Genomic DNA, 27,717 nt, shown 5'->3' with positions numbered 1-27,717 from the left:
AATAGCTTATTCTTTTGGAGTTTTTTTTTTTAAGGCTTTCATGAACAGCTTGACGGTTCTAGGTGATAACAATGTTGATTATATATTGTATTTGATTAAATATAGGTATTACAGAGTTAGATTGTTTATGCTAATTGAAGTCATTAAAGGGTAGTTACTTTTTGAGGCAGTGCAGAGCTCACAAAGAAAACTGATATTAAGACGTGTTATGAAAGCCGAAACTCTGGCAGAACTTAATACGTTTGGGTGTGAATTATGTTTATATAGATTAAAATGATTATTTTCTTAAGCTCCTTGAGTGTTTTTCTTTTCTTGGTATTAATGGACTTCTTATACAGAAAAGTTTGCAGAAGTGCAGTTTTAGTTAGTAGCATATCTCAGTCTACTACCCTTAACAGGTAACCATTAGATGTAGTTATATAATTCTTTTTTTTTTTTTAAGTATTTTTTTATTTTTAGCTGCGTTGGGTCTTCGTTGCTGTGCGCAGGCTTTCTCTAGTTGTGGCGAGTGGGGGCTACTCTTTTTATTGTGGTGCGCAGGCTTCTCACTTGTGGTGGCTTCTCCTGTTCTGGAGCACAGGCTCTACGGTGCAGGCTTCAGTAGTTGTGGCTCGTGGGCTCTAGAGTGCACGCTCAGTAGTTGTGGCGCACAGGCTTAGTTGCTCTGCGGCATGTGGGATCTTCCAGGAAGTTTTTTTTTTTTTTTTTTTTTTAATACACAATGTATTTATTTATTTATTTATGGCTGTGTTGGGTCTTCATTTCTGTGCATGGGCTCTCTCCAGTTGTGGCAAGTGGGGGTCACTCTTCATCGCGGTGCGCAGGCCTCTCACTATCGCGGCCTCTGTTGTTGCGGAGCACAGGCTCCAGACGCGCAGGCTCAGTAATCGTGGCTCAGGGGCCCAGCCGCTCCATGGCATGTGGGATTTTCCCAGACCAGGGCTCGAACCCGTGTTGTCTGCATTGGCAGGCAGACTCTCAACCACTGCGCCACCAGGGAAGCCCCTTATATAATTCTTAAACGGTTTAGCTGCGTTACGTATAAAGACAGAAAAATTGGCAGCCAGGTTTTCGTGACACTAAAATACCATGGCAAGAAATTTTTGCAGTGAAGTTTGGGCTCAAATAGAGTATATGTTTCTAGTACTTGGGGTTGTATTTAAATTTTTTAAAGTTATCTTTCATAATTTTGGAACGTGTGTTCATTTGGAGACATGAAATCTTGTGTATTGTTTAGGGCGAAGGATTGATAATTGATTCGATTTGAGGTAATGATGAGTAGACACTTTTTTTTTTTTGAGGGCGGGGGTACGCGGGCCTCTCACTGCTGTGGCCTCTCCCGTTGCGGAGCACAGGCTCCGGACGTGCAGGCTCAGCGCCCATGGCTCACGGGCCTAGCTGCTCCGCGGCATGTGGGATCTTCCGGGACAGGGGCACAAACCCGTGTCCCTTGCATTGGCAGTTGGACTCTCAACCACTCCACCACCAGGGAAGCCCTAGTAGACCCGTTTTTGATGATTCCTTCTTGAGGCTTTTTCCCCTGAGCAGTATCTTTATATGTTACGTGCCCGTGAACTATTTAAAGCAAGCATATTATTCACCTAGGAGTTAGTTACAAAGCACTGACCTTTTTATATGTGTGTGTGTGTGTGTGTGTGTGTGTGTGTGTGTGTGTGTGTGTGTATATATATATCATCTCTCAAATAAATGCTTATTAACTTTACTAAGTTGTTTCTCTGGAAATGCTTCATCTTTCTTAGCATTCATAGTAATTACTATAGCAAAGCAGTCGACTAATCTGACAGCTGACTCAACATGGGAAACATAAAATACCATTTTTCTTGCCTGGCACGTTTACTAGTATAAAGGAGAAAACTGCTAAGAATTTGAACTTTTATTATTTTTTAGCCTCTTATTTTTGAGATAATTTTAGATTTACGGAAGAGTTGCAAAAAAAGTACAGTTTTTTAATATAATTGTATTAATCTTCCCTATACGTTAAAATCTTACATACCCGTAGAACATTTACAAAACTAAGAATTAGCCTTGGTACAGTGCTGTTAACTAAGGCCGAACATTAATTTTGACCATTTGTTTTTAGTAGAACACGATTTAAAGAGTAGTTCTTGAGACCTATCCTAATATTTTGGTAGTAATTAAAGCCAGTAATTATGAGCCATTAAAAATATAAATTGAGGGCTTCCCTGGTGCCGCAGTGGTTGAGAGTCCGCCTGCCGATGCAGGGGACACAGGTCCGGGAAGATCCCACATGCTGTGGAGCAGCTGGGCCCGTGAGCCATGGCTGCTGAGCCTGCGCGTCCGGAGCCTGTGTTCTGCAGCAGGAGAGGCCACAGCAGTGAGAGGCCCGTGTACCGCAAAAAAATAAAAATGAAAATAATAATAATAACTCCCCCTGCCACCTCCCAGACTCCAGCCTCTGGTAACTTCTATGTTTTGTCTCTTTGATTTTGACTATTCTAAGTACCTTATATAAGTGGAATGATGGAATATTTGTTCTTTCATACCTGGCTTATTTTATTTAGCGTAATAAATATATATATATATATATATATAAATTGAAATCAACCTATCATAGACATCTATAGGTCAGTGTTGTAACTTCTTGCTGTAACCATATACTGGCAAAGTACTGCAATGATCTGTTTTATTAAAATTTATATTTTATGCCAGAGATTTTAATTCTTATTAAGTGAAACTTGTTGTGTTTGGTTTTCTTTAGACAGTTCAACCATCTAAGGGTGAAGAGAACCTTAAAGAGTTCTTGGAAGTATTTTAAGGTGACTTTTGGTTATTGCTTTACCACCCCTTGCTTTAAAAAAAAAAAAAAAAAGTCAGTCATTGCCCAGCCCGAAAATGCATGTCATACATATACCCATATTAAGTAAATTCACTTAAAAGTGGGAATTGCCTGGTCGTCCAATGGTTAGGGTTCCGTGCTTCTTCCACTGCAAGGGTTTGGGGGGTCGTGGGGGAGGGGATGGAAGCTTAGAAGCTCACTTATGAGGTCTGTAACCTTTTATTTATTTATTTAATGGCCGGGTACTTTTATCTATTAGAATGTTAATGGGTTTTTGGTTTGTTTCATTGCAGATTATTTTGACCTGGCATTCATATTTGATATTTATTTTTGCCTATGTTATAATTCTGTAGCCACAATTCTGGAATGCAAGCTAAGTCCAGCTTGTTTTTAAGTTTTGTTAATAGGTGTCTTCTTTCATTTCTTTTGTTTGTTGGGTAGGTGGGAAGTTGGTTTTTTACCTGATTGCTTCCTTACTTCCCGAGTACAACTTAAACTTACCTGGAGTTGTTGCATGGCTTGCTTATTTTATTTACGTGTAGATAGATACCTCCTGCTTTAAACATTTGGCATTATATCTAAAATACTGGACTTGCAAAGGTTTTCTTGTGTTTTTTATTTTTTTGCACAGTTGTTTGATTTTAAGTTTTTATATAATTCTTAGTTGTGAATAATTCCTTGAAAAACAGTTTTTCTAAAGAGCATGTTTTTATTAAATGCTAATTAATGCCTTTTCTTAGTTTTCCAATTTAGTAGGCCACGTTTAATGTCTACTGAAGTGAAATAAAACTTCCAGCCTTAAACATTTTTATGTTGCTTAAAGATTATGTGTCAAAATAATTTTGTTAATCCTTTTTGACTAAGCAGATACAGTATTCAAGTGATTCAGTTCTTAAATTATCTTTTTTAAGACTGCTAATAGAAGTAAGATTACTGATTAAGCCTGGGAGAGGGTAGTCTCCCTGAACCTGTAGTACTTTCCCCTCCTCCAAAAATGAGACTAGGTGAGTATATTAATGTTTTTGAAAACACTATGATCCTTTTCTTCATATTGCTCATTTCAGTTTGTAGTTCCATATTTATTATTTATTTATATGATTGATTTGTAAATGTTTGTATACTCTTATAGACCACATACAACCTTGACTGTGTTTTGGCCAACAATTTTGTCCCCATTTTCTAGTACAGTACTTGGCATGTTGGTTGGCTCATGTAAATATAAAGACGTAGCACTTGTTATGGGCCTGTCACTGTTCTAAGGAGTTTTATGAATATGAACTTAATCCTCATGACAACCCTATGAGGTAGGTTCTCTTGTTACAGTCAAGGATACTGATTTATGGCACAAGTAACTTGCCCAGCGGCAAAACTAGTGAGTTGTAGAGGAGAGATTTCAAACTCAGGCACCTGGCTTTCTGTTCTGTGCTCTTAACTACTATTTTATGCTGCTTACGTCTGTCAGTTGAATTAGTGGGTTCCATAAAACATTGGCACATAACATGGAAAACTAGTAACACTGTGTTTAGTTACCAGGAACAAATTTTACTTTCATATGTTTTGTTAGAAAATAAATTTGTAAAATAAAGAATGTAGTCCTTTTGTCTGTACGGTTTTGGTTATAATAATAGCTGGCTTAAAAACTTATCATTTATGTTTTGACAACTCTTATGGTCTCTAGTTTCTCTAAACAGCTTCCAAAGAAATGTCAGAATCCTCAGTTCAAAAAAGTTTCCATTGCCATTTTGATAGTGATGTATTTTGTATATAGCTTGTAGATAGGAATTGGTATCTGTGTGTTGGATAAAATGTGTAATGAAACAACATCAAACTAATCTTTGTTTTTGCCATAAATATGAGAGCTGGTTAAAGCAGTTGTGTCTAGAGCATAAGATATGCAGAGGAAGGACAGATAAGATTGTAAACATGGGGATAAATAGCAAAGGATCATTTGAATTGTTGGTTTTCATCTTGTAGACCAGGCCATTGGTTATCAAAATACCACTTCTAGACCAGAGGTGTCAGCATCTTGAAATCTGTTAAAAATGCAAATTCTTGGTCCCCAACCTGTCAGACCTACTAAATCAAACTCTGGAGTGATACCCAAAAGTTTGTGCAAGAATTTCCATTTTATTCTGTTCTACAATAAGTTTGGGAAACACTAGCAGCGTGGAAATCTAATTAGGCTTGCATTCTTTTTTTCTTTTTATCAACTTAATTTCTTTTAACTTTTTGTTTCAGAACAGTTATGGATATAAAGAAAAGTTGTGAAGATAATAGAGAGTTCCCATATATTCCACCCCCATTTTCCCCTATTTTTAACATATTGCATTAGTATGGTACATTTGTTAAAACTAATGAACTCATATTGATACATTATTGTTAACAAAGTCCATACTTTATTCAGATTTCCTTAGTTTTTTACCTAATGTCTTTTTTCTGTTCCAGGATCCCATCCAGGATACCACATTTCATTTAGTTGTCATGTGTCTGTCCTTGGTCTCTTCTTGATTTTGACAGTTTCTCAGACTCTCTTCAAAACCCTTGACAAATTTGAGAAGTACTGGTCAGGTATTTTGTAGAATGTCTCCCAATTGGGATTTGTCTGGTGTTTTTCTTAGGATTAAATTGATGTGTTTTGAGAAAGAAAACCACAGGGGTAAAGTGCCATTCTCATAAGTGGTATCAAGGGTACGTACTGTCAACATGGCTTACCATTTTGATCTCCTGGCTAAGGTAGTGTTTGTCAATTTTTTTAACTGTAAAGTTACTCTTTGTCCTGTCTTCTATCGTTTAGTTCCTTCTGTGTGCAGCCCACACTTAAAAAAGGGGTGGGGAGCTATGTTCCACCTCTGAAGGGTGGAGTATCTTTGTAAATTATTTAGAATTCTTGTGTGTGGAAGATTTTTTTCTTCTCCTGGTTTATTTATTTATGTATTTATACCAGTGTAGACTCGTTTTTATACTTTGAATTATAATCCAGTGTTACTTTGTTTCTCAGATTGTCCCAGCTTTGGTTATTGTAGCCTTTCAGTTGGCTGTGTGTCCCTTTGTCATATCCTTGCCCTGTCATTGTGGGTTTTACTTTTGGTTTTGTTTTGGTGTTCTTTAGCACTTTCTTACCTTCTGGCACTCCAGCATGCTCCAGTCAGTCATTTCTCCAAAGATTCTAGGTTCTTTTTACTGGAAAATGGTATTAGAAACCAATATCTGGATATTAGGTGTACTCATTGCTGACTTATCTTTGTGTCTAGGTACACTCAAGCTGATAGCAAGGAAATATATGTGTGTATGCTAACCTGTCTGTACGCATATCTATAATATTTCTGTAAGTAACTGTTTGTATCTATAGTAAGGCGAACGTGAGTTCATACATAGTTCTCCAACACTAGTCCGTTACCACACAGATCACTGCAGCCTCCTCCCCTAGCTTATGTGTAACTTCCCACTCCTACAGTAAAAACCTGGCTTCTGTCATCCACTATCCATTTACTTGTTCAGTTTCAGTATACATGTACAGCAGTATCAGAATTTTTAACCTAATCTCCTGTAGGAAACAGATTTATCAACTGGAGTAGTGCTTAGGTAGTTTTTTGCCTGTGGTCTTACATTTCTAGACTCCTGCAGTCTCAGAGTTAGCTGAGCACCTTTTCCCCCTCACTTCTTTCTTTGAGGTTTTTTCATATATTTGTAATAAGGCTTGTATTTTATTTTAGAAAGATCATTGTAGAGAATTCCCTGGCAGTCCAGTGGTTAGGACTGCACGCTTCCACTGCACAGGGCCCAATTTTGATCACTGATCAAGGAAGTAGGATCCCCAGGCCACACGGCACAGCCAAAAATAAATAAAAATAAAATAATCATTATAATAAAAGGTGCAATTAGAAGTGTTTTAAACAGGAAGACCCTTTAGGACGAGGGCATGAAATACACCAGAAGCACTAGGAAGAGAAGAGGATAAATTAAGAGATTTATCTTGAGCTCAAAGGAATTAGGGATTAGAGGGTGAAATTTCAAGGATAACTCCTAGATTTTGAAACTGAAGGAGCACCTAAACAAGATAGGGAATTTTGGAAGAAGTGATTTTTTTACAGAGGACTCTTGAGTCCAAGGAATCTGTAATGCCCAGGTAAAGTAGTCCAAGCTATTGGTAAGTTCTGACGCTTACAGTGAGGCCATGTCTGGCTCTCAGAATTTGGAAGTCATAAGTAAATAGGCGGTAATGTAAATATACCATTTAGCTAACTTGGAGAATACAAAGTTGATACTGTTCTGAACTTTTGAGAGCATCTTTAATCCAAAAGCAGTGACAATTCCTGTCCTTTGTATCATGCAGGAGTACACAGGCATTGAGATAAGTAAGCCTGAACAAGGAGTGTTGAGGCTTACATCCTGAATATGCAGTGTGTGCCACCTAAACCACCTGTAATGGGTCCCCTAGATGAAAGAAAAGTTCTTTACCAGAAGAATGCGGAAGGAAGGCTGGGTGGATGAAAAACAACATAAATTCACCACAGACCCTTGATTCTGTCACTATGATCATTAAACAGTTTTAGTGTTAGGCATAATATATTCTTATGGTGGAGGAAAATGTAAAGATTATTTGTTAGAAATAAAATCCACAAATTTTAAATGATGCATTAGGCTTATTAGAATTGACGGCTTCCTTATAATTACAATTGTTTGTAAAACTTTAAAAGGCTTCCTAATTATGAAAGCTGGATTCCGGTAACAGACTGATCCCAGACTGGCCTGAAACCAAGTTGGACTGTTTTTGTTACCTTAATGATTCCTTCCAGCCCCACCTTCCCTTGCCCATAATGCCACTTAAATTATCATCATAAAAAGGCTGAGTTGGACACAAAGGAGGGGAAGCAGTTTAAGGAAGCAGAAAGCCAATGTCAGGATGATGAAAATCAGAATTGAAAGATATTTAGTTAGGTGGAATTCTTGTCCCATTTAAGTAGGTGTATAGTAATAGGGCTTGATCAGATTAAAATACTTAACTTGATCAGATTAAAATACTTCATAAATTCTGTTTGTGATTTAGGCTTAGGAATTGAAGTACTGGTTACAAGTAATTCAGAACTGTAGACATGATGATGACTAATTTTTTATTCAATAGGTTGGCAATTCAAGTGTGCTAAGCACTTTGCTAAGTGCTTTTGATAGCTTTTCATTTTATCTTGAGAATACCCCCATGATTATATATTATTATCCATATTTTATGGAGAGAGAATCAGAGGCAAAGGAAGCTACATAACTTGCCTCAGGTCACAATAGGTAGCAGATGGCAAAATTGGATTTTAAAATGAGGGCCTTCAACTTCAAAGTCCTGTTTAAACTGTCCACCATGACACTGAAGACATGAGTCACCATGCAAAACCTAAAATTGGAACTGCTATTTCTTTATTAGTGTTTAGTCTTTTCTTCCTTAGTATCAAGTGAGTGAATTATCATTAAAAGATAATGTGCTTTTAACTTTTGCAGTAGTTAATTGAGCCATTGACTTTCTTGATAAGGATCTCTATAGGGCTGATGGGCTATTGACAAGAATTAGGGATGGCTTCTGCAGGACTGTAAAAGGCCCATGGCAATGAATTTGTCCTTTGCAGGCAGTTTGTTCCAAAGGCTTGTGCATACAAATAACCTTGGATTTACTATCATTTGGAATCTGGAACAGTTTTCTACATCTGTATTCTTAGATGTTGATGATTGGAAGACAATGTACATAGGCAGATAACATGTCACTGTAATGGGGTGAAAGAAGCAATGCATTAAAATTAAGTATTCGTGCATTAGGCAAACAAATTCACTTGTAACCTAGTTTTACATGATTGAAGTTTTCATTTGTGAAAAGTTAGGGAAGATGTCCCCATCAAAGTACAGGGAAAGACACTTAAACCTGAGCTCTAGAGTGTTTTAATGAATCAAGAACCACATGTAAAATTATTATATTATAAATTATAGGACACTTCTTCCAAAGAGAGATCTGTAGCCTACATGGGTGATCTTTTTATATATTTTTATGCTTTGCCAGATAATCTTGAGGCTAGTTGAGGTTAGGTTTCTTAATATTTTTTCCTCCCAAAGGAATTGTTCTGAGTTGGTAGGTATGAAATTTACAGATTGTATTAATGTTTTTGGTAAGATATAAAAGTTTGTGAGCATCTTCAATTATTATAGCCATCCCTTTGCTTAATTATTTCATTTCATTCAAGAAAACATTTTTAGCTACTTCGTATGTGCTGGGGATAATAACCAAACACACTGGCCTCTGCTTCCAAAGATTCCAGCAAGGAAAGCAAAAGGTCATCAAATAAAAACTATGCTAAAGATCAACCTGTAAAGAGTTGCTGTGAGAGCATGTTTGGTAGATTTTATACATGGATTTTTGGAGGGGTAGACACTAGAGTCCTGAAAAAAAATGGGTAGGAGTTAACTAAATAGGAGGGGGGATGGAGAAAGACAAGGATGTGAAAAGAACTGGAGTTGAGAGATGACAATGGCCTCTTAAGAAAACTCTTGTTAGTCAGCTTAGCCCCAAAGCTTTCTATCTTGCCCTCGCCTGCCCCTAAGCAAACATCTCATCCTTGGTTTTAGGTTCCTCTAGATTCCAGTACATCGTGGTAGTTCATACAGCCATCAGAAACTGCTGATATTCCCCTTAAAGTGCCTTAGTATAGGACGAATCTGACCTTTAGCCCATGCCTAGAATTGGCAAATGTCCCCAAGGAAGTAAACAGTTGTTGCTCTCAGCAGTATTTGGAGACTTTTAGTACATCTAGTTTTCATTGCTTCCACAGTTTTTTGATATATCTAAAAATATTGTGCATTTAATACATTTTATTTTTAGTAGTTGGAACTGGAGTGATTGCCTGCCAGTACCTACTGTATCATTCCTGGGAGTGTGGAAGTCCCTATTGAAAATCTGTAAATAGAGTGTAGCATGATCACATTTAGGAAGATCATTCTGGCTGAAGTTACTATGATTGTGATACAACAGGGGAAAGGAAGTTGGGTGATTTGAAAGGAAGTTTTTACATCATTTAAGTGAAAGATATTGTTGGCGTGAATTTAGAATAATCACACTTGGGATTGAAAGAAGTGGATGAATACAGACTTACTAAAAGAAGAAACAAAGAGCAAATGACTAAAGTTAAAAAGCAATGACGATACAAAGACTAAAATCCGTTACAGTGTGGTAATTATTTCTCACTTACTGCTTTACTAAACTCATTTCTGTACTTCAAAAGTCAGGATTGGAGGAGAATTATTTTCTTGTATCTCATCTCCATATGTAAACTTGAAAGTTGGTAGGTCAATTGATAGTTTTGAAATTCTGAGCTAATATGAAAAATATTAAAATAGCCCATGTATGCATCTGTAAATGTTTGTATCCTCAGAACAGAAAAACTAGTAAATTACAAAGATACAAAAAGAGGTTTCTATTTTTGAACTTTATTGCATCCCAGAACTTTGTGTACTTTTTTCTCTTCAAAGTTAAAACAGCCTTACTGTAGTTTTTATTATAAGAGGAGTATATTCCAATGTAAGAAATTAAAGCAATACAGAAAAGTACAAAGATTAAGTCCACCACCCCAGTGTAATAAGTACTGCTGATACTTGTGTGATATCTGTACCTTGTTTTATCAACATATTTTTTTCCAACTCAACAATAACTCACAACTTACCAAAAATGAAAAATGTTTATCAGTTTATCAGCTTTATGACTATTATACCATAAGTTAAGCAGTTTCCCATTGATGAATATTTAGTTTACGTTTTTACTATGATAAATTGTTGCAGTAAGTATCTTTGTCACAAATATTGGCATTCTTTCCAATTTTCTCTAGAATAAATTTTTAGAATTTCTTAATGTATATGTCTGTATTACATTTCACATGCTTTTTATTAGTTTACTTTTATATTAATATAAGCAACATGTTTAGATTTTTTAAATGATCAAATTATTGCATTATAATAGAAATTTATGGCTTATTTCAATTTGATTTTAAAAGTCAGCAACAGGGAATTCTCTCACGGTCCAGTGGTTAGGACTCAGTGGTTTCACTGCCATGGCCTGGGTTCAACCTCTGGTCCTGGTCGAGGGAACTAAGATCCCCCAAGCTGTGCTGCACAGCCCAAAAAAAAAAAGAAAGAAAGAAAAATGTCAGTAATAAAACAGGCAAAACATTTGTCACTAGCAAAATATTTCTTTGCTATTTCACAAGTATCCTTATGAGAATCTCTTACTCAGGATGTGGACCAAGGAATAGGATATGCTTAGGGGAAAAAAGGTTTATTTTTTTTTCTTTTTGGGGGGGTGATTCTTTGAGCTGGGAGATGGATAAATGGGACTTTATTGTATGTTCTCTGTTTATGTAAGTTTGATGCTTAATGAGACTTGAGGTGCTGTTCTGGGTGTACAGGACTCAATCTCTTCTAGAGTGCTTTTTTTGTTTTTGTTTTAATATATCTGATATGTAATGTGTAAATTTAAAGTGTAAAACGTTAATTGGATGCATTTATATATTGTAATATGATTGCCATTGTGGTGATAATTAGCACCTCTATCACCTTACATAGTTATCCTTTTTTTGGTAGTTGGAATAAGTTCTCTTAACAAGCTTGATTGTAACAGGATACTATTGTCTGTACTCCCTGTACTGTGCATTATATCTCTAGAGCTTTTTTACTACTTATTGTAAATTTGTACCCTAAACATTAGTCTTGTCCCCCACCCCTTAGCCCCTGCTAACCACCATCTTATTCTGTTTCTGCAAGTTTGACTTTTTAAAATTCCAAATATAAGCAATATCATGCAATACTTGTTTTCTGTCTGACTTAATCTCACTTAGCAAAATGTGCTGAGGCCATCCATGTTTTCACAAATGGCAAGATACCCTCCTTTCTTCGTGGCTGAATAATATTCCATTATATATGTACCATATTCTCTTTATTCAACCATTGACAGACGCTGTTTTTTTCCACATCTTGGCTATTAGAATGCGGCCATGAATATTGGGGTACACATATTTTTTTGAGTTAGTGGTTTCATTTTCTTCTGATAAATAACCCAGAAGTGGAATTACTGGATCATGTGGTAGTTCTATCTTTAATTTTTTGAGGAACCTCCACACTGTTTTCGATAGTGGCTGTGCCAGTTTATGTTCCTACTGATAGTGTACCAAGGGTTCCCTTTTCTCCACATTCTCACTGGCACTTCTTATCTCTTTTCTTTCTGATGATAACCATTTTAACAGGTATGAGATGATGACACTGTGGTTTTAACTTGCATTTCCCTGATGATTAGCGATATTGAGCATCTTTTCATGTACCTGTTGGCCATCTGTATGTCTTTGGAAAAATGTCTTTTAGTTCTGCCCATTTTTTAATCAAATTATTTGCATTTTTGTTTCTGACTTCTCTATATATTTTGGATATTAACCCCTTATCATATATGTGATTTGCAAAAAGTTTCTCCCATTCTGTAGGTTGCCTTTTCATTTTGTTGTTTCTTTTGCTATGCAAAAGCTTTTAAATTTGATATAGTCCCATTTGTTGATTTTTGCTTGTGTTGTTATATCCAAAGAAATCATTGCTACCACCAGTGTTGAGGAGTTTCTTCCCTATGTTTTCTTCTAAGAATTTTAAAGTATCAGGTCTCATGTTTAAATCTTTAATATATTTCAAGTTAATTTTTTTGAGTGGTATAAGATAACGGTCCATTCTCATTGCTCTGCATGTGTTTATCCAGTTTTCCCAACACAATTTGTTGAAGAGACTATTCCTTTCCCCATTGGGTGCCCTTGACTCCCTTATCCAATATTACTTGACCATATAAGCAGAGGTTTAATACTAGGCCTTCTAATGTGCTCCACTGGTCTATGTGTCTATTTTTGTGCCAGTAAAAAATTGAAGTATAGTTCCTGTACAATATGTTTCAGGAGTACGACATACTGATTCACAATTTTTAAAGGTTATATTCCATTTATAGTTATAAAATATTGGCTGTAGTCCCTGTGTTGGACAATATATCATTGTAGGTTATATATTTTATACAGAGTAGTTTTTAGTTCTTAATCTCCTACCCCTATTTTGCCCCTTCCCCCTCCTCACTGGTAACTACTAGTTTGTTCTGTATACCTGTGTGACTGTTTCTTTTTAGTTATGTTCACTAGTTCATTTTATTTGTTTGTTTATTTTTTAATTGAAAGGAACATTCTTTAAATTCTATAAAACTTTACAGTTTTCAAAAGTTTCACACATGATTTCATATAATCCCATAAAAACCCTTTTTTTAAATCACCTACCTCTGTATTGCCCCCGCTTCCCTCTCTGCACTGATAAACACTAGTTTATTTTCTGTATCTGTGAGTCTGTTTCTTTTGTTGTTTTATTCATTAATTTGTTGTATTTTTTAGTTTCCACATATAAGTGATATTATACAGTATTTGTCTTTCTCTGACTTATTTCACTTAGCATAATACCCTCCAAGACCATCCATGTTATTGGAGATGGCAAAATTTTCTTTTTTATGGCTGAGTAGTATTCCATTGTGTATATGTGTGTGTGTGTGTGTGTATCACATCATCTTCATTCATCTGTTGATGGACACTTAGGTTGCTTCCATATCTTGGCAATGGTAAATAATGCTGTGAATATTGAGGTGTGTGTGTATCTCTTCAAATTATGGTTTTCTCTGGATATATGCCCAAGAGTGGTATTGCTGGATCATATGATGGTTCTGTTTTTACTTTTTAAGGAACTCCCCCATACTTTCTCCAAAATGGTTGTACAAATTTACATTCCCTCAACAGTGTACAGGGTTCCCTTTTCTCCATATCTTCATGAACATTTGTTATTTGTATTCTTTTTGATAATAGTGATTCTGATAGGTCTGAGGTGATATCTTACTGTGGTTTTAATTTGCATTTCTCTGATGATTAATGATGTTGAGCATCTTTTCATGTGCCTGTTGACCATCTGTATATCTGCTTTGGAAAAATGTCTATTCAAGTCTTCTGCCCAGTTTTTAATCAGGTTGTTTGTTTTTTTGATGTTGAGTTGTATGAGTTGTTTATATATTTTGGATCATATCATTTTCAAATATTTTCTCTCATTCACTAGGTTTCTTTTCATTTTCTTGATGGCTTCCTTTACTGTGCAAAAGCTTTTAAGTTTAATTAGGTCCCATCTGTTTACTTTTGCTTTTGTTTCCTTTGCTTTAGGAGACAGATCCAAAATAATACTGCTATGATTTATATCATAGAGGGTTCTGCCTATGTTTTCCTCTAGGAGTTTTATGATTTCCTGTCTTATATGTAGGCCTTTAATCCATTTTGAGTTTATCTTTGTATGTGGTGTTAATGTTCTAATTTTATTCTTTTACATGTAGCTGTCCAGTTTTCCCAGCACCACTTATTGAGACTGTCTTTTCTCCATTGTATATTCTTGCCTCCTTTGTCATAGATTAATTGACCATAAGTACATGGGTTTATTTCTAGGCTTTCCATCCTGTTCCATTGATCAGTGTATCTGTTTTTATGCCAGTACCATATTATTTTGATTACTATAGCTCTGTAGTATAGTCTGAAGCCAGGGAGTGTGATTCCTCCAGCTCTGTTCTTTCTCCAGATTATTTTGGCTATTCAGGATCTTTTGTGTGTCCATAGAAACTTTAAAATTTTCTTTTCTAGTTCTGTGGAAAATGCCCATAGTATTTTGATAGGGATTACGTTGAATCTGTCAATTGCCTTCAGTATTATGGTCATTTTAACAATATGGATTCTTCCAGTCCATGAACACAGTATATCTTTCCATCTGTTTATGTCATCTTCAGTTTTTTTCATCAGTGTCTTACAGTTTTCAAAGTATAGGTGTTTTGCCTCCTTAAGTAGATCTCTAGGTATTTTCTTTTTGATATGATAGTAAATGGGATTGTACCCTTAAATGCTTTTTCTGATCTTTTGTTGTTAGTGTATAGAAATGCAACAGATTTCTGTATATTAATTTTATATCCTTCAATTTTACTAAATTCATTGATGAGCTCTAGTAGTTTTCTGGTAGCATCTTTAGGATTCTCTATGTAAAGTATCATGTCATCTGCAAACAGTGACAGTTTTACTACTTCTTTTCCAATTTGGGTTCCTTTTATTTCTTTTCCTTCTCTGGCTGCTGTGGGGAGGACTTCCAAAACTGTTGAATAAAAGTGGTGAGAGTGGGCATCCTTGTCTTATTTCTGATCTTAGAGGAAATGCTTTCAGATTTTCATCATTAAGTATGATGTTACCTGTGGGCTTGTCATATATGGCCTTTATTATGTTGAGGTTTGTTCCCTCTATGTCCATTTCTGGAGAGTTTTTATCTTAAATGGATGCTTAATTTTGTAAAGCTTTTTCTGCATCTGTTGATAGAGTTTTTGTCCTTCAGTTTGTTAATGTATATTACATTGATTTGCAGATATTGAAAAATCCCTGCATCCCTGGGATAAATCCCACTTGATCGTGGTGCATGATCCTTTTAATGTATTGTTGGATTTGGTTTGATTATATTTTGTTGAGGATTTTTGCATCTATGTTTATCAGTGATATTGGCCTGTAATTTCCTTTTATTGTGGTGTCTGTTTTTGTTATCAGGATGATGCTGGCCTTGTAGAATGAGTTCACAAATGTTCCTCTGCAGTTTTTAGTACAGTTTGAGAAGAATAGGTGTTAACTCTTCTCTAAATGTTTGGTAGCATTCACCTGTGAAGCCTTCTGGTTTCGACTTTTGTTTTCTGATAGTTTTTATTACTGTTCCACTTTCATTGCTGGTAATTGGTCTGTTCATATTTTCTGTTTCTTCCTGGTTTAATCATGGAAGATCATACATTTCTAGGAATCTTCCATTTTCTTCTAGATTGTCCGTTTTATGGGTGTATAGCTGTTCATTGTAGTCTCTTATGATCCTTTGTATTTCCTTGGTGTCTCTTATAATTTTCATGTCTGATTTTATTGATTTGGCCCTCTCTTTTCTTTCTTGATGAATCTGGCTAAAGGTTTATCAGTTTTGCTTATCTTTTCTAAAAACCAGCTCTTAGCTTCATTGATCTTTTCTATTTTTAGTTTCTATTTTACTTATTTCTGTTCTGATATTTATGATTTATTTCCTTCTACTAACTTTGGGGTTTTGTTTTTCTTCTTCTACCTCCTTTAGGCATATGGTTATATTGTTTATTATAATACATTTTTAGTACTATAGCTTTGTAATATAGTTTGAAATCAGGAAGTATGATACCACCAGCTTGGTTCTTTTTCCTCAGAATTGCTTTTGCTATTTGGGGTCTTTTGTGGGTCCATGCAGATTTGAGGATTGTTTTCTACTGTGAAAAATGCCATTGGTGTTTTGATGGGAATTTTGTTGAATCTATAGATGGCTTTGGATAGTATGGACATTTTGACAATATTACTTATTCCGATCCATAAACACAGGCTGTCTTTCCATTTATTACTTTTGTTTTCAGTTTCTTTCAGCAATAATCTTTCACTTCCTTGGTTAAACTTATTCCTAAGTATTTTATTGTTTTTGATGCTATTGTGATTGGGATAGTTTTCTTTATTTCCTTTTCAAATGTTTCATTCTTAGCATATAGAAATGTAATTGATTTCTGTATATTGATTTTTGTATCCTGCAATTTTACTGAAATGATTAATTAGTTCCAACAGTATTTTTTTTTTTTGGTTGAGTCTTTGGGATCTTCTATATATTGCAAATATTGCAAATATCAACACTTAGTTCTTCATTCTCTATTTGGATGCCTTTTGTTTGTCTTGCCCAATTGCTCTATATTGAGCAATTTAGTCCTTCAGTACTATATTTAATAAGAATTGTGAAAGCGGGCATCCTTGTCTTGTTCCTGATCTTAGAGGAATAGCTTTCAATTTTTATCCATTGAGTATCATGTTAACTGTAGGTTTGTTACATATGGCCTTTATTATGGTATGTTCCTCTATACCCAGTCTGCCTAGCGTTTTTTTTTGTTTTTTTTGTTTTTTTTTTTGCAGTACACGAGCCTCTCACTGTTGTGGCCTCTCCCGTTGCAGAGCACAGGCTCCAGACGCGCAAGCTCAGTGGCCATGGCTCACAGACCTAGCCGCTCCACGGCATGTGGGATCTTCCCGGACTGGGGCCCGAACCCGTGTCCCCCGCATCGGCAGGCGGACTCTCAACCACTGTGCCACCAGGGAAGCCCCTGCCTAGCGTTTTTTAATCATGAAAGGATGTTGTATTTTATCAAATGCTTTTCTGCATCAACTGAGATCATCACATAATTTTTATCTTTCATTAATGTGATATATTATATTTATTGATTTACATGTTGAACCATCTTTGCATCAAAGGGATAAATCCCATTTGGTCATGATGTATAACCCTTTTTGTATGTTCTTAAATTCAGTTTGCTAAGATTTTATTGAAAAATTTGCAGCTACATTCATCAGGGATATTAAGTCTATTGTTAAAGTGTCCTTATCTGGCTTCAGAATCAGGGTAATTCTGGCCTTGTAAAATGACTTTGGAAGTATTTCCTCCTCAGGTTTTTGCAAGAGTTTGAGAAGGACTGTTGTTAATTCTCTTTTGGATGTTTGGTAAAATTTGCCAATGAAGCCATCTGGTCCTGAGGTTTTCTGTGTTGTGTGGTTTTTGATTACTCATTCACTTTCTTTGCTCATTAATGGTCTGTTCAGAATTTCTGTTTGTCCTGATTCAGTGTTGGTAGTTTGTAGTTATAAAAGTTTATGCATTTCTTCTAGGTTATCTCACTGGCACATAATTGTTCATAATAGTCTCATATGTCTTCTGTATTTCTGTAGTATTTGTATCTCTGTAGTGTCTTCTTTTTCATTTCTAATTTTGAGTCTTCTCTCTTTTTTTCTTAGTCTGGTTAAAGGTTTGTCAATTTTGTTTATCTTTTGAAGAGCCAGCTTTAATTTTGTTAATTCTGTTTTTTTCCTCCCTGGTCTCTATTCATGTATTTCCACTTTGATCCTCCTGCTTTCTCTTTCTAGTTCCTTGAGGTGTAAAAGGGAGATTTTTTTTTTGAGATGTTTCTAAATTTCTCAATATATGAATTTATTGCTATAAACTTTCCTCTCGGAACTGCTTTTCCTTCATCCCATAAGATTTGATAGGTTGTATTTCCATTTTCATTTGTTTTGAGATAATTTTTTAATTTCCTTTTTTTCCCCTCCATTGTTTAGGAGTGTCTTGTTTACTTTCCACATATCTGTAGATTTTTCCAGCTTTCCTCTTATTGTTGATTTCTAGTTTCATAGATTGTTATCTGAAAAGATAGTTGGTGTGATTTCAGTATTCTTATTTGTTGAGATGTGTTGTTTTCATTTCTTCTCATATCATGATTTATACTAGATAATGTTCTGTGTGCACTTGAGAAGTATGTATATTCTGCTACTTTTGGATATGTCTGTTAAGGTCATTTGTTATACAGTATGGTTAAATTCCAACATTTCTTATTGATTTGATGTCTGGATGATCAGTGGTCATTGCTGGCAGTGGGATATTGAAATCCTCTACTATTATTACATTATTGTCTATCTCTCCCTTTTGATCTATTAGAATTTGCTTAATATATTTCAGTGTGCCAATGTTGGGTGTATATATATATTTATGATTGTTGTATCTTCTGGATATATTGACCTTTTTATCATTATATAATGACCTTTTGTCTCATCATTTTTGGCATTAAGTCTCTTTTGTCTGGCTATACCTGCTTTCTTTTGGTTTCCAGTTGCACGGAATATCCTCATCCACTCCCATCTTCACCCTGAGATTATGTGTATCTCTAGAGCTGAAATTATATAGTTAGGTCTCTTTAATCCACCCAGCCACTCTGTGCCTTTGATTAGTGAATTGAATTTATTTCTATTTAGAGTGATTACTGATATGTAAGGACTTACTACTGCCATCTTACTGTTTGTCTTCTGGTTGTTTTGTATCTCCTTTGCTTTTCCCTGTTTCTGTCTATCTTTGTAAAGTCGTGATTTTCCACTGTGATTTGCTCAGTCTCCCTTTTTTTCATGTTTCATGACTACTCTAGATTTTTGTTTTGTGGTTACCAAGCGTAAACATCTTAGAGATAAAATAATCCTACAGGAAAAAGACTAAACAAGTAGTTCAAACATGTTCTGTGTGTTGAACATGTGGTAGTACATATTCTCTATCTAATATCCTGAGTTTATTACAGTGCATACCACATAATCATTGTTCTGTTCAAATGATCAATTGTTGATTAAAGATGACAAAAACAAAATAACTTACCAATTAAAGTAAACAATAAGTTGAAAAGGTTACTATTTTTCTCTAAACCCATATTTCTAACCATACATGCTGTTTTAGCAATAAATATCTTTCTTCTGGAAAGCTGCCGGTAGGGAAAACATAAAAGAGATTTATAAATTTTTGTATTTTGTCCCCTTTAGAAATGATACAGTAGAGTTAGATGGAACCTTAACAATCCTTACTCTTGAAGAAACTGATGCCCAAAATTATGTAGTGATTTACTCAGTTGGGACAGTAGAAAACCCAATATTGTCTCTACAAGACAGTGTTTTAAGTCAAAAGTTAAAATACAGTTACTCCTCTATCCTAAAATAAAGTCTTATGTTAAGGTAATATAGTATGGTAGAAAATTAAATTCATAGATTTGCTAAAACAGACTTTTCACAGAAGTCTAATTTAATATGCTTTATAAATTTATTTATACTTCATGAGTAATATCTTTTATTGCCCTTTAAAGCTTCTTACTGTAGTTAGTGTGCCTGCCTATGAGGGCTCATTTAATTTTGATTCTCAACTCTTTTTGGCAAAGTAATTAAACGACCAAGCTTTTTGAAGCTTTCATCTCAGATTACCCACAATTCTGAATCATTAGGCTCTGCATGAAAGTTTGCACATGCTGATATACTTCTGTTCAATAGGAGTCAGAGTATGAAGATTTGTGGCAACTGCAGTAGACCTGTGAACAACACAGGTTTCAACTGCATAGGTCCATTTATCCACAGATTTTTTTCCACTAGATATGTACTACAGCACTACATGATCCATGGTTGGCTGAATCCATGCATGCAGAAAAAAGGATATGGAGAGGCCAAGTGTCAAGTTACACATGGATTTTCAACTGCGCAGAGGGTCAACACCCCTAACCCCCATGTTATTCAAGGGTCAACTATTTTCACCTATCAGATATATATTATTCAGTAGAGTTGAAGTTATCAAAAGTATAGCTGTTACTCACTTTTCCTTACCATTTATACTCCGTGATGGTTTCACAAGAGAAGGTGTGCTATTCCAGTCTCCTTGCCAGACATTTTTTTTCTTGGTAATCAAATTTATTTATAAGGTATCATTGTTACACATTTTAAGTTTACTGTTTGATGAAGTTTGACAACTGTATATTCCTGTGTAACCATCATCCAGATCATGATACAGGAAACTCCCATCATCCCAGAAACTTTTCTCTTTGTAGCAGATTTCCTCCCTGCCTGCCCCTTACTTGACCCAAGCAATCACTGATCTAATTCCTAATACCATAGATTAGTTTTGCTTCTTCATATAAATTGAATCTCATACTAGGCATTCTTTTGTGTCTGGCTTCTTTCCCTCAACAATGTCTGCCAATAATATTACATATATTGGCAGTTATTTCATTTTTATTGCTGAGTAGTATTCCATTGTGAATATACCACAATTTATCCATTCATTTATTGATGGGCATTTGCATTATTTGCACATTGAGCTGCGATGAACATGCAACAGTCTTTTCGTGATCATGTTTTTGCTTTTCCTTAGTAAATACCTAGAAGTAGAATTTTAGAGCTATAATATAAGTATATATCTAACTTTATAAGAAAGTGCCAGACTGTCTTCCGAAGTGGTTGTACTGTTTTACTTTCTGGCCACCAATGTCTGAAGAGTTCAAGTTCCTTGCCATATTTTATTTTAAGGAATTTTCACTTACTTTATCTCTTTCTCCATATGACTAGAGGTTTTTTGGTTTGTTTTATTGGATTAGCACTTTGATGATGAAGTTATGAATTTTCAAAGAGCCAAAAATCTCTTTGCAGATGAACAAGGTGGAAGTCTAAAGTCAAAACGAGACATGAGGGCTTCCCTGGTGGCACAGTGGTTGAGAGTCCGCCAATGCAGGGGACACGGGTTCGTGCCCCAGTCCAGGTAGATCCCACATGCCGCGGAGTGGCTGGGCCCGTGAGCCGTGGCCACTGGCCGCTGAGCCTGCGCGTCCAGAGCCTGTGCTCCTCAACAGGAGAGGCCACAACAGTGAGAGGCCCGCGTGCCAGAAAAAGAAAAAAAAAAAATGACATGAAAAGCAAGATTTTAGCATGCTCTGGCTTCACGTGTTATCAGAAAGAAAGACGGATTTTATCCTCAGACTTTTAATGGCAGCTAGTTGGCTGAGACCTTACTATAACAACTCTTTCAGAGTCCCTGCTGCTGCTTGAATTGTAAAGGCTGCAATTGAAATGTGTTTCTTTACTTCTTTCCAGGCTGAATGAGGATCTGCTTTATTTTCAATATCAAATATAGAATCAGAGATGCCAGGAAATGATTCACCAGCATATTTGTTGTGGCTGCTTGGAGCAAAGATGATGTGCCTAGTAGAAAAAAACAAAGAGGACAGGTTGAACTGAAGTGTATACATATATTACCTTTTATATGCTTTTTCTTCATTCATTCTGCTTTGTTAGACCATATCTTACTAAGTATTCTGTGTCTCCTCCTGGCATTTACTTTTGTTATTCCAAATAAGAACATATATAATTGGTTTGAGATACTTAGTTAATGGTATAATTTTAAGCAAAGAAAGGAGTTGATAAGATGCATCTCGTGAATCATATGTTGCCAACCCATGCAGTTGGAAGTAAGTAGATTCTTTCCTGTAAGTTATGGGCATTAGTTGTCTATCTGCCTAGACATCCACAAACTGACATCCATGAAGCATGGATAATTTATGGATATGTTTAATAAGAGGTTAAAAAAATAATTACCTCTGTATTGCCTTTTTTAGAGATTCAACAAGAATGACAGTTGTTCCCAGTACTCTTCAGACATTAAAAAGCAATAATTAAAGAAGCTTGTATTACAAAAATATCACAAATGGTAAGGATAATAAAGCCCATTCCACAAAGGTAAAATGGCTATATATGGGTTGCCCACAAAGACACACTTTTTTGATCTAGAAGGAAAGTTTGCAGTTGATTTCCTACTTCACCTCATAAGTAGCTCAAGAGATCAAGTTACTTCTCTCCCCAGTGTGTGGAATTCCGCCATCCACAACGTACATATTTTATTAAACACTCTTATCAGGAATTAGGCCCAACAGTCAAATCCTAGAGCTGCTTCAAGCTGTAAATCTACTGTAGGACACAATATGGAACTCTATGTAAAGTCACTATATTAATGATCAAAGAGAAATTTATAATGTAATCATTTAGATTTCCCAAAGTACATCAGGATTTATTGCTCTTGGCTTTTAAATTTTAGTATGAATATCAAACGGCGAAAATCTCCCAGAGATCTCCATCTCAACACCAGCACCCAGCTTCACTCAACGACCAGCAAGCTACAGTGCTGGACAACCTATGCCAACCATATAGCAAAACAGGAACACAACCCCACCCACTAGCAGAGAGGCTGCCTAAAATCATAATAAGTCCACAGACACCCCAAAACACACCACCAGACGTGGACCTGCCCACTAGAGAGACAAGATCTAGCCTCATACACCACAACACAGGCACTAGTCCCCTCCACCAGGAAGCCTACACAACCCACTGAACCAACCTTAGCCACTGGAGACAGACATCAAAAACAACGGGAGCTACGAACTTGCAGCCTGCAAAAAGGTGAACCCAATCACAGTAAGATAAGCAAAATGAGAAGACAGAAAAACACACAGCAGATGAAGGAGCAGGATAAAAACCCACCAGACCTAACAAATGAAGAGGAAATAGGCAGTCTACCTGAAAAAGAGTTCAGAATAATGATAGTAAAGATGATCCAAAATCTTGGAAATAGAATGGACAAAATGCAAGAAGCAGTTAACAAGGACCTAGAAGAAATAAAGATGAAACAGACAATGATGAACAACACAATAAATGAAATGAAAAATACTCTAGATGGGATCAATAGCAGAATAAATGAGGCAGAAGAACGGATAAGTGACCTGGAAGATAAAATAGTGGAAATAACTACTGCAGAGCAGAATAAAGAAAAAAGAATGAAAAGAACTGAGGACAGTCTCAGAGACCTCTGGGACAACATTAAACGCACCAACATTCGAATTATAGGGGTTCCAGAAGAAGAAGAGAAAAAGAAAGGGACTGAGAAAATATTTGAAGAGATTATAGTTGAAAACTTCCCTAATATGGGAAAGGAAATCGTTAATCAAGTCCAGGAAGCACAGAGAGTCCCATACAGGATAAATTCAAGGAGAAATACGCCAAGACACATATTAATCAAACTGTCAAAAACTAAATACAAAGAAAGCATATTAAAAGCAGCAAGGGAAAAACAACAAATAACACACAAGGGAATCCCCATAAGGTTAACAGCTGATCTCTCAGCAGAAACTCTACAAGCCAGAAGGGAGTGGCAGGACATACTGAAAGTGATGAAGGAGAAAAACCTGCAACCAAGATTACTCTACCCAGCAAGGATCTCATTCAGATTTGATGGAGAAATTAAAACCTTTACAGACAAGCAAAAGCTGAGAGAGTTCAGCACCACCAAACCAGCTTTACAACAAATGCTAAAGGAACTTCTCTAGACAAAAACACAAGAGAAGGAAAAGTCCTATAATAACGAACCCAAAACAATTTAGAAAATGGGAATAGGAACATACATATCGATAATTACCTTAAATGTAAATGGACTAAATGCTCCCACCAAAAGACACAGATTGGCTGAATGGATACAAAAACAAGACCCATATATATGCTGTCTACAAGAGACCCACTTCAGACCTAGAGACACATACAGACTGAAAGTAAGGGGATGGAAAAAGATATTCCATGCAAATGGAAACCAAAAGAAAGCTGGAGTAGCAATTCTCATATCAGACAAAATAGACTTTAAAATAAGGACTATCAGAAGAGACAAAGAAGGACACTACATAATGATTAAGGGATCGATCCAAGAAGAAGATATAACAATTGTAAATATTTATGCACCCAACATAGGAGCACCTCAATACATAAGGCAAAAACTAGCAGCCATAAAAGGGGAAATCGACAGTAACACATTCATAGTAGGGGACTTCAACACCCCACTTTCACCAATGGACAGATCATCCAAAATGAAAATAAATAAGGAAACACAAGCTTTAAATGATACATTAAACAGGATGGACTTAATTGATATTTATAGGACACTCCATCCAAAAACAACAGAATACACATTTTTCTCAAGTGCTCATGGAACATTCTCCAGGATAGATCATATCTTGGGTCACAAATCAAGCCTTGGTAAATTTAAGAAAATTGAAATTATATCAAGTATCTTTTCCGACCACAACGCCATGAGATTAGATATCAATTATAGGAAAAGAGCAGTAAAAAATACAAACACATGGAGGCTAAACAATACACTACTTAGTAACGAAGTGATCACTGAAGAAATCAAAGAGGAAATTAAAAAATACCTAGAAACAAATGACAATGGAGATACAACGACCCAAAACCTATGGGATGCAGCAAAAGCAGTTCTAAGAGGGAAGTTTATAGCAATACAAGCCCACCTTAAGAAGCAGGAAACATCTCGAATAAACAACCTAACCTTGCACCTCAAGCAATTAGAGAAAGAAGAACAAAAAAACCCCAGAGTTAGCAGAAGGAAAGAAATCATAAAAATCAGATCAGAAATAAATGAAAAAGAAATGAAGGAAACAATAGCAAAGATCAATAAAACTAAAAGCTGGTTCTTTGAGAAGATTAACAAAATTGATAAACCATTAGCCAGACTCATCAAGAAAATAAGGGAGAAGACTCAAATCAATAGAATCAGAAATGAAAAAGGAGAAGTAACAACTGACACTGCAGAAATACAAAAAATCATGAGGGATTACTACAAGCAACTCTATGCCAATAAAATGGACAATCTGGAAGAAATGGACAAATTCTTAGAAATGCACAAACTGCCAAGACTGAATCAGGAAGAAATAGAAAATATGAACAGACCAATCACAAACACTGAAATTGAAACTGTGATTAAAAATCTTCCAACAAACAAAAGCCCAGGACCAGATGGCTTCACAGGCGAATTCTATCAAACATTTAGAGAAGAGCTAACACCTATTCTTCTCAAACTCTTCCAAAATATAGCAGAGGGAGGAACACTCCCAAACTCATTCTACGAGGCCACCATCACCTTGATACCAAAACCAGACAAGGATGTCACAAAGAAAGAAAACTACAGGCCAATATCACTGATGAACATAGATGCAAAAATCCTCAACAAAATACTAGCAAACAGAATCCAACAGCACATTAAAAGGATCATACACCATGATCAAGTGGGGTTTATTCCAGGAATGCAAGGATTCTTCAATATACGCAAATCTATCAATGTGATTAACCATATTAACAAATTGAAGGAGAAAAACCATATGATCATCTCAATAGATGCAGAGAAAGCTTTTGACAAAATTCAACACCCATTTATGATAAAAACCCTGCAGAAAGTAGGTGTAGAGGGAACTTTCCTCAATATAATAAAGGCCGTATATGACAAGCCCACAGCCAACATCATCCTCAATGGCGAAAAACTGAAAGCATTTCCACTAAGGTCAGGAACAAGACAAGGTTGCCCACTCTCACCACTCTTATTCAACATAGTTTTGGAAGTTTTAGCCACAGCAATCAGAGAAGAAAAGGAAATAAAAGGAATCCAAATCGGAAAAGAAGAAGTAAAGCTGTCACTGTTTGCAGATGACATGATACTATACATAGAGAATCCTAAAGATGCTACCAGAAAACTACTAGAGCTAATCAATGAATTTGGTAAAGTAGCAGGATACAAAATTAATGCACAGAAATCTCTGGCATTCCTATATACTAATGATGAAAAATCTGAAAGTGAAATCAAGAAAACACTCCCATTTACCATTGCAACAAAAAGAATAAAATATCTAGGAATAAACCTACCTAAGGAGACAAAAGACCTGTATGCAGAAAATTATAAGACACTGATGAAAGAAATTAAAGATGATACAAACAGATGGAGAGATATACCATGTTCTTGGATTGGAAGAATCAACATTGTGAAAATGACTCTACTTCCCAAAGCAATCTATAGATTCAATGCAATCCCTATCAAACTACCACTGGCATTTTTCACAGAACTAGAACAAAAAATTTCACAATTTGTATGGAAACACAAAAGACCCCGAATAGCCAAAGCAATCTTGAGAACAAAAAATGGAGCTGGAGGAATCAGGCTGCCTGACTTCAGACTATACTACAAAGCTACAGTAATCAAGACAGTATGGTACTGGCACAAAAACAGAAAGATAGATCAATGGAATAGGATAGAAAGCCCAGAGATAAACCCATGCACATATGGTCACCTTATCTTTGATAAAGGTGGCAGGAATATACAGTGGAGAAAGGACAGCCTCTTCAATAAGTGGTGCTGGGAAAATTGGATAGGTACATGTAAAAGTATGAGATTAGATCACTCCCTAACACCATACACAAAAATAAGCTCAAAATGGATTAAAGACCTAAATGTAAGGCCAGAAACTATCAAACTCTTAGAGGAAAACATAGGCAGAACACTCTATGACATAAATCACAGCAAGATCCTTCTTGACCCATCTCCTAGAGTAATGGAGATAAAAACAAAAATAAACAAATGGGACCTAATGAAACTTCAAAGCTTTTGCACAGCAAAGGAAACCATAAACAAGACCAAAAGACAGCCCTCAGAATGGGAGAAAATATTTGCAAATGAATCAACTGACAAAGGATTAATCTCTAAAATTTACAGGCAGCTCATGCAGCTCAATAACAAAAAAATAAACAACCCAATCCAAAAATGGGCAGAAGACCTAAATAGACATTTCTCCAAAGAAGATATACAGACTGCCAACAAACACATGAAAGAATGCTCAACATCATTAATCATTAGAGAAATGCAAATCAAAACTACAATGAGATATCATCTCACACCAGTCAGAATGGCCATCATCAAAAAATCTAGAAACAATAAATGCTGGAGAGGGTGTGGAGAAAAGGGAACACTCTTGCACTGCTGGTGGGAATGTGAATTGGTTCAGCCACTATGGAGAACAGTATGGAGGTTCCTTAAAAAACTACAAATAGAACTACCATATGACCCAGCAATCCCACTACTAGGTATATACCCTGAGGAAACCAGAATTCAGAAAGAGTCATGTACCAAAATGTTCATTGCAGCTCTATTTACAATAGCCCGGAGATGGAAACAACCTAAGTGCCCGTCGTCGGATGAATGGATAAAGAAGATGTGGCACATATATACAATGGAATATTACTCAGCCATAAAAAGAAACGAAATTGAGCTATTTGTAATGAGGTGGATAGATCTAGAGTCTGTCATACAGAGTGAAGTAAGTCAGAAAGAGAAGGACAAATACCGTATGCTAACACATATATATGGAATTTAAGAAAAAAAAATGTTATGAAGAACCTAGGGGTAAAACAGGAATAAAGACAGAGACCTACTGGAGAACAGACTTGAGGATATGGGGAGGGGGAAGGGTGAGGTGTGTTAGGGCGAGAGAGAGACATGGACATATATATACTAACAAACGTAAGGTAGATAGCCAGTGGGAAGCAGCTGCA

The 27,717-nt window shown here is 35.9% G+C and overlaps 1 protein-coding gene across 1 annotated transcript in view; it reads right to left on the bottom strand.

Annotated features, from left to right (window-relative positions):
* Window positions 1-21,191: 21,191 nt before the first annotated feature.
* NAALAD2 (N-acetylated alpha-linked acidic dipeptidase 2) overlaps window positions 21,192-27,717 on the bottom strand; it is a 51,551-nt gene continuing 45,025 nt past the window's right edge. Inside the window, exon 19 of the mRNA XM_007446525.1 lies at window positions 21,192-21,489. Within this exon, the coding sequence (XP_007446587.1) occupies window positions 21,300-21,489 (190 nt within the window). The 3' untranslated portion in view covers window positions 21,192-21,299. The remainder of the gene's footprint in view (window positions 21,490-27,717) is intronic.

This window comes from Lipotes vexillifer, unplaced genomic scaffold (genome assembly GCF_000442215.2).
Source record: "Lipotes vexillifer unplaced genomic scaffold, Lipotes_vexillifer_v1.1 scaffold1160, whole genome shotgun sequence".
NCBI lineage: Eukaryota > Metazoa > Chordata > Mammalia > Artiodactyla > Lipotidae > Lipotes > Lipotes vexillifer.
The sequence above is the reverse complement of the archived record's forward strand: the minus strand, read 5'-3'. Positions and strand labels throughout refer to the sequence as shown.